Source organism: Alosa pseudoharengus, unplaced genomic scaffold (genome assembly GCF_046254945.1).
Source record: "Alosa pseudoharengus isolate Yale_2024_CS ecotype anadromous, Long Island Sound unplaced genomic scaffold, YU_APseudo_1.1 YU_APseudo_1.1_scf_11, whole genome shotgun sequence".
Lineage (NCBI taxonomy): Eukaryota > Metazoa > Chordata > Actinopteri > Clupeiformes > Clupeidae > Alosa > Alosa pseudoharengus.
This window is the reverse complement of record NW_027468576.1, coordinates 17,223,443-17,230,942: the sequence shown is the minus strand read 5'-3', so window position 1 is coordinate 17,230,942 and position 7,500 is coordinate 17,223,443. Positions and strand designations below refer to the sequence as shown.

The following is a 7,500-nucleotide window of genomic DNA, read 5'->3' as shown; positions in this document are numbered from 1 at the left end:
GCTAACAATGCAATTTATCACTTGGGACTGATTTTAGTTTTAGAAGGTCTTGCATTCAGTTCAATTTATTGCATTATTTTATTGCATTCTTTAAGTGATTGTATCTAAAAGCACAACTGTGTTCCATTAGCTATGAAATGTAAAGTACGACAAAGGGTAAGAGAAAGAGTTGCATTCAAGTTCAGCTAATTATTCTGGCCTTGGTAATTATGCGTGAGTTGGCGGAACGGAAAAAAATAACAATGTTTGTCCTTTGAGTGGCTGCATAATGCGCCCCAGTCACGTCTGGAAGGCAAGAGACAGACTGAACCACTGAACTCAGGTTAAGACTGCAGAGTGACTCACGGTGTCCAGAATCTTCTCTCATCTTGTTTTCCATTGTGGTTGTCAAATTACTGTAAGAAGTAATATTGAATCATTTTTTCTTGTCTATTTTTGTTTCTTGTACTTTTTGCACTTGCTTAAGTGCTTCACGCTGTAACTTTCTCTTCATTATGCAAGAGCAGCAGAGATAACAGTAGCACAATGTCCCAAGCTCTAGGACTGCACTCCTTGTGCTGCCAAAGACCTCGTTTCTACTGATTTAAGTCAACAATTTTAGCAACATCTTCTTTTCATGGTGCCAGACTATCTTGGGGGGGGTCACATCCAAACATTTTCATTTAGGCCCAGGGCTTGGCATCTTGGTAAAGTTCCAGGCAGTAGTGCAAAAATAGAACATTTCAGAGCTGGAACGACCAAAGGATTTCCTGTGAATAGCCAGGAACCCTTTTTTTAGCCAGGAACACTTGAGGCCTTCTGGTCAGTGAGCCGCAGGAGCCCTGGAGGCCCAGTGAGGTGGCGTGGGAGAGCGGAGGGTTAGGTAAGGACTAGCAGCGCCTGACAGGCAGCGAAGGGGGCGAGGCAGGGGGGAACGAGGGAGGAGGAGGAGGAGGATGGAGAAGGAAGGAGGGAAGAATGGAGGGAGGGGAGGGAGGGGAGGACACTCTGATGGAGTGTGTCCTCCCGAAGGACGGTCGTCCATGACTAATGGCTCTCGCAGGAGGTCCCTGTTCCCATCCACGCCGCCCCAGGGAACCAGAGGTGGGGGGTTTGGGTTGGTTTCTTCTGCGGGTTCTTCAGTTCCCTCCCCGGCGTCACTGACCACCACTCACACACCTGGGTAAACACTCAGCAGGCCCGGTCTGCACAGAGAGGTTTTTCGACCGCCACCAAGCCTCTCACAGCCCTGACCGCTAGGCTGCTGCAGCCAGGGCTTCAGTCAAAGCACTGTTGGCCTCTGGTCAGGGCGAGCAGCAGGCTTTCCAGGGGTTTCGTTTAGCTTTCGCAAAAAGGATCTTGGCCCCACACTGAGCCGGATAAAACTGTGATTCACTGTGGGAATGTGGCTGGAATGCCTGGACTTGAGCCGCTACCTCCTGGGATGTGAATGCAGGAGTCCATTTCCTGGTGTGTATGTGTGTGTGTGTGTGTGTGTGGAAGTGGGGTGTTCTATGAAAGTGCCTCAGAGGAGTCATTTAGAACACAAACAGACCGGTAGAAGAGAAAGATTGTGCTGAGGCACTCATGCATAAGAAACAGAAGGAGCCTGTACAGTGTTAGTCAGTTTGTGGTTGGAGTGCTCACCTCTCTCTCTCTCTCTCTCTCTCTCTCTTTCTCTCTCTCTCTCTCTCTCTCTCTTGCAGTGGGTGTGCAGTTGCCTCATGCATAGAGGGAGAGATGCTGCATATGCCACGTGGCAGACTTTGCCAACTCGGCATTAAACAGCAAGTATTGCCTGCTAACTTGTGCAAAGCCTTTACGATATTGTTGATATTGTTTAAAAATCAACAACTAATAATAGAGATCCAAAACCATGCCAGAGTATGACAATTAAATTACTCTGGACTGCAGAAAAGTCATGGCATGGTAAAGATAACGCATTCATCAACTTACAAAACAGACTGCACAAGAAACAACACAAGAAAAAGAATTTGATAGACCAAAGAGAGTGCTATCAGCAGATCCTGAAGCCTTGGAACCTTGGAGTGATAATTAGACAAGCTTAATCAGTCTGTGTTAATTAGTCAGTGATGATCAGCGCATCTGAGTGAGCTTTTCACACTAAACTGGCAGTGCCACTGGGAGGGGACTTATCAGCCCAGAAATGCACCAGCATATCCCTATACGGCTTAGATGCATTCTTGCATGAATCAATGCACGAGCAGAAACTGATAACCTCTCACTTGATTGCCATCTTGCCTCTATGTTTCCTCGTCTGGTAATGCATGTGTGTGCGTACATCCATATGTAGGCCAGCAGTCTTTACTCAAGCTGGATGCACGTTCCAAAGCCTACGTATATAGTAGGCTTTGTGTTCTTCTTCATCTATTCGTCCACTGTCTCTCCCACACACACACACACACACACACACGCACACACACACACACACACACCATTAGATGGATCTCCAGTTCATTTGGGCAACAAGAACACACTCAAGTACCCACCCAGTTCTGATCTCAGAAGTATGCGCACACGCACACACACGCACGCACACACGCACACACACACACACACACACACACACAAATGTGTGCACACACACTCACACACTGTTTCCAGCCCATTATTTTCAGATAAACATGACTTCTAAACCATCCATAAATCAACAGTGCCATCTAGTGGTGCATTGGCTCTTTGGTTCTTTTGGGGACGTAGCCAAGTCTGTGAGCGATTATGCATCTATCCGTATTGGCTGTCATATATTACAATGTGATTAAGCTCATCACCAAATTATACCACTTACTTTAATGCACATTGATTTCTGTTCATTGGGTGCCAGAGAGCGAACTAATGATCCACAGATGTTGAATGTAGTTACTTGAGAAGAGTAATTCAATTAAATGTTGTGTGAGAGGAATTCGAGATGTAGTTGCAGAGAACGCTTATTCCCTAAATTCAAAGCATCCCTACTTGGATTTTATAGGGAACTCTAATGTGTTTGCATGTTGGATGTGGAGGGTAATTCGTCACAAATCAATTCTCAGCGTGCGTGCAAACTGTTTATGGGGAGTAGTCTCCTCATTCTCGTTTGAGTAAAATAATTACTCATAAAATCGCTTGTTAACTCATTTAGAAACTAATCGTGGGAATTGGTAGAAACATAAACCAGTGACCCCACAACACAGTCTCAGTCTGTGCTGCCAGTGCTTCTGGTTTGTACAGCACTTCAGTCAGAAATAAAATAGAAATAAAAATAAAAATCCACTAATAACACGGGCTGTCATAAGTCCAGATCCTTGGACATGTCAGCATGGTGAAGTAACTAAATATAACATTCAGGCCTGGTTCTTTAAGGACACTGCACAGGCTGCAGCTTTCTTTTCTTCTGAGAAAATTATAAGAAGTTATTAATACATAATGGGCCTGCATGTAACGGTCGCTGCTGCTGTGTAATTTCCCCGTCTGCCTCGGCCTCGAGGTCGGCCATAATTGTGGTATCTCACAGGGCCTGGCTCTGGCGCGAGGCCATGGCAACCGTGGCGCGCTGTTTTGATTCACTCTTATTTGGTCAGTCACACAGGCCTTCTGTAAACAACAAATCTAGTGTGCGGCTATAACATGAAGAGTGTGAGAGAGCCAGTGCTGGAAACTCATAGGACTGGAGAGACTAATGACTAAAGACTTCTGTAACAGTCAGCAACAGAAGCAGATCTGGCCCTGATCTTTAACAGTCAAGCCAAAGCAGTGCTAGAATCAGGTGTTGACTGGGATCACTGCGCTGCATGATCTTGACAATGTATTCCACACCTGAAAATTAAATTCATGCTCCCCTGTGTGTGACACTGCAGATTTCCACATGTTAAATTTCCCAAATACCATAAGCATTCCCAGCCATGTCCAACACATTAACCTTCACATTAGCCTTTTTTGGCCTCGGACGGTAGATCATTCATCACCAGAAATGAATAAGACATGGTGAGGACAGACCTGTTTTCTAAGTTATGCACTCAGCCACAAGCAGTTATGAGTTTTTAAAATTCAGTTGTTGTGTCACAGTGACCTCTAGAGGCCAAAGTGAAGCTTTATATGTTATATACAGTAGTTTGTTTAAACAAAAATATAGCAAAAACTGTAGTTTAAAAAACAGATTTATTCCTGTAATAGAGGTCCATCATAATTATTGAAACAAAGGCACAATAATAAACAATACCAAATGTCATAATTCTGAAATCAACAGCATCTTTCTTGATGTTGTACTGAAAACAAAACTGTAAACAGTAGCCTATTCTTGCATCATAAACTGATAATACATAGACTATTATGAACTCATTAACTGCAGAAACACAAAACTGTAGTTAATCATATAACCCAGTTGTTTTCTTAGCTCCATGACCTATTTGGTTGAGAGACCCATGAAGATATAGTAGATATTACAAACTATAAAAATCAGCAAAAACAATTTACCTAGTCAATCAAACAATTCATGATTCAAATGGTAAGCCAGGTCTTACACAAGACATGAAAGAAAGTGATGACCTAAACAAGTAACATTTGTCAAGTAGCTCAAGTTCTGTAAGTAGCACCTGTGCACAACCAAGAAATCCCTTTGTGCCATCTCAACAAAACTGAATCTGAGGTTATATGCTGCATCCTTATGTTATTGAGAGAAAAGCGGCAGAGGACAAATTTATTATCAACGCATACAAATTTCTATTTGATTTACTAACACCCAAACTATATCAGATTTCAGAAAAGTGCTACTGTGCAGGTTTTACTTAACTAAAAAAAAAAACTATAAAATTGACCGTAAAATACAATTTGAAGCACCATTCCTTGAGATTAATACTGTGAATAAACTACACACGAGACAGATTAAAATGATGAAAACATGCAAACACCCTAATAATCTATAGCACTCTGAAAAGTTTGTTATGAAATGCACCTCATCGTAGAAGGAGATTAATATTAAAAATATCTAATCAAGATAATAAGTACAGCATTTGCTTTGGTCAGATTTCTCACAAAAATCTTACTATAAAAATCTAAACTATAAAACACACACATGGGCTGAATGCAGATTTCTTTAGTCACTTCAACAAAATGATAACATTTAAGTCTATGTCAAGGGAAAGCTGGAGATCAAGTCCGGGTTTTACAGGCGACTGATGGTAAGACGTTCAGGCGAGAGACTACGGTTGAAGCTAGACATCTGGGACACAGAGATAGATAGACAGAGAGAGAGAGAGAGAGAGAGAGAGAGAGAGAGAGAGAGAGAGAGAGAGAGAGAGAGAGAGAGAGAGAGAGAGAGAGAGAGAGCAATAGAGAGAGATGGACAGTCAGTTTAAGTATATTCCCCTGAAATATCTTAATGGATAATCCAGAGAGACATAAATTGCTGTTCTACATAATTCTGCCAACTATAGTCTGGCCTAATCTGGGTCTAGTGTAAATCCATTACAGGACTGATGATTGCCATGCCAAAAGTTCAGTACTTACCCTCATCCCCCGAGAGGATTGCATAGGTGTAGTAGTGAGACAGAAAAAAGAGCTTAGCTAATGGTACACACATTTCATTAAGGTCTTCAATGTCTTTTCAGTTAATTGAACTCTTCAATGGGCTTGTTGGAAAGAATAGCACCATAAAACACAAGGCAAAATGAAGACATAAGGATTTTAAATGTTTTTTGTATGTCCTGACTTATGGCTGTCACTGTCCATGTCACAGCACAGAGTGTTGAGTTCATAGGCTCTCAGTCGTCATAGAAACTTACAAGTGTGCGAGTGGGGCTTCCGGAACGAGAGCGCACAGGACTAGAGCTCCTACTTCTGCTCCTCCACTTTGGCGGAGACCATAGAACACAGAACACAGACGAACACAGAAGAACACAGAACATAGAAGAAGAACACAGAATGTTGGGGAAAAGAACACAGAACATAGAACACAGAAGTTAGTTCCACCTGTTAGTTCCACCTGAACTGATCTTTCTTCTTATACTGACTGACAAGACAGGAGCTTCCATTTTGGAACGGCATCCTCTAATGGCTATAAATGGAGTAAAGCTGGTGACAGAAAGTCTTTGGCTTCACGTCTGAATAAAGACCAAGACTATTAGGATAACATGAAATTCTACTTGCTGAAGCCTAACTTTTCTGTTTGGGATAACTATGACTGCCCGCTGCTAGCCGTTACCAGAGCTGACTTTACCAGAGCGCCTCTCCGGGTTACGGCCTCCCCCTTCACGATGACGGCGTCGTCCTCCACCAGGGCTGGCCACACGTGGTACACCACTAGGGGAGCGGTGAACTCCGAGTCATAACTACGCCGATACCTGAGATAGGAATAGGGAGGAGGGAGGAGGGAGGGGTCACTCTTATCTGCTGCAGGTTTATTATGCTTAATTACTCAGCTGATGAGTCTAGGGAATGTCTAACAACACAGGTGGGGGCTGGGTGTGTATGTGTACATGTGCATACATGTATGTGGACTACGAGTGAGTGTGTGTATGAGTTTGTGTATTTGTGTAAACCTGACAACCTGGAGACAGGTTTACAAACTATTTTGGTGTTATGTTGTGGCCAGTGTCTGTGTGTGTGTGTGTGTGTGTGTGTGTGTGTCTGTATGTGTGTGTGTGTGTGTGTGTCTGTATGTGTGTGTGTGTGTGTGTGTGTGTGTCTGTCTGTGTGTGTGTGTGTGTGTGTGTGTGTCTGTGTGTGTGTGTGTATGTGTGTATGTGTGTGTGTGTGTGTGTGTGTGTGTGTGTGTGTGTGTGTGTGTGTGTGTCTGTATGTGTGTTTGTGTGTCTGTATGTGTGTGTGTGTGTGTGTGTGTGTGTGTGTGTGTGTGTGTGTGTGTGTGTCTGTATGTGTGTGTGTGTGTCTGTATGTGTGTGTGTGTGTGTGTGTGTGTGTGTGTGTGTGTCTGTGTGTGTGTCTGTATGTGTGTGTGTGTGTCTGTATGTGTGTGTGTGTGTGTGTGTCTGTATGCGTGTGTGTGTGTGTGTGTGTTTGGATGTGTGTGTGTGTGTGTGTGTGTGTGTGTGTCTGTATGTGTGTGTGTGTGTGTGTGTCTGTATGTGTGTGTGTGTGTGTGTGTGTGTGTGTGTGTGTGTGTGTGTGTGTGTGTGTGTGTGTGTGTGTGTCTGGTCCCTCTCACTTGATGTCATTGTACAGCTCTCCGTCTGTGCTGAAGGCCAGGTCCAGTGGTGGGTCCAGTGTCTGCATGGCGAAGGCTATCCTGCACGTCTCCCTGATGAAGCTGCTGATCAGCACAAAGTCTACCTCCGCTGGGAAGGAGATCCGCGGGTTCACATTCATAGCGTTGATCACGTCCTGCACAAACACATAAACAAGTGTAATTCACATGGCACAGACCACCTTTGACCATCAGCCAGGTATCTAGAAGTATTTTGGTTGTAGTAAGAATAAATCACTTTCTTCAAAGCAACAGTGACAAAAACATTTAAAGTCATGGAAACAGATCGAGTATCTGCACTTTACATTTTGTACTTTAAAGGA

At 43.5% G+C, this 7,500-nt stretch overlaps 1 protein-coding gene across 1 annotated transcript in view; it reads right to left on the bottom strand.

Moving 5' to 3' along the window:
• Positions 1 to 5,137: 5,137 nt before the first annotated feature.
• Positions 5,138 to 7,500, bottom strand: part of spata18 (spermatogenesis associated 18) — an 8,957-nt gene continuing 6,594 nt past the window's right edge. The window contains exons 9-12 of the mRNA XM_076276754.1: positions 7,139 to 7,314; positions 6,191 to 6,314; positions 5,757 to 5,822; positions 5,138 to 5,194 (exon numbers count right to left, since the gene is read on the bottom strand). Coding sequence (XP_076132869.1) covers positions 5,138 to 5,194; positions 5,757 to 5,822; positions 6,191 to 6,314; positions 7,139 to 7,314 — 423 coding nt within the window. The remainder of the gene's footprint in view (positions 5,195 to 5,756; positions 5,823 to 6,190; positions 6,315 to 7,138; positions 7,315 to 7,500) is intronic.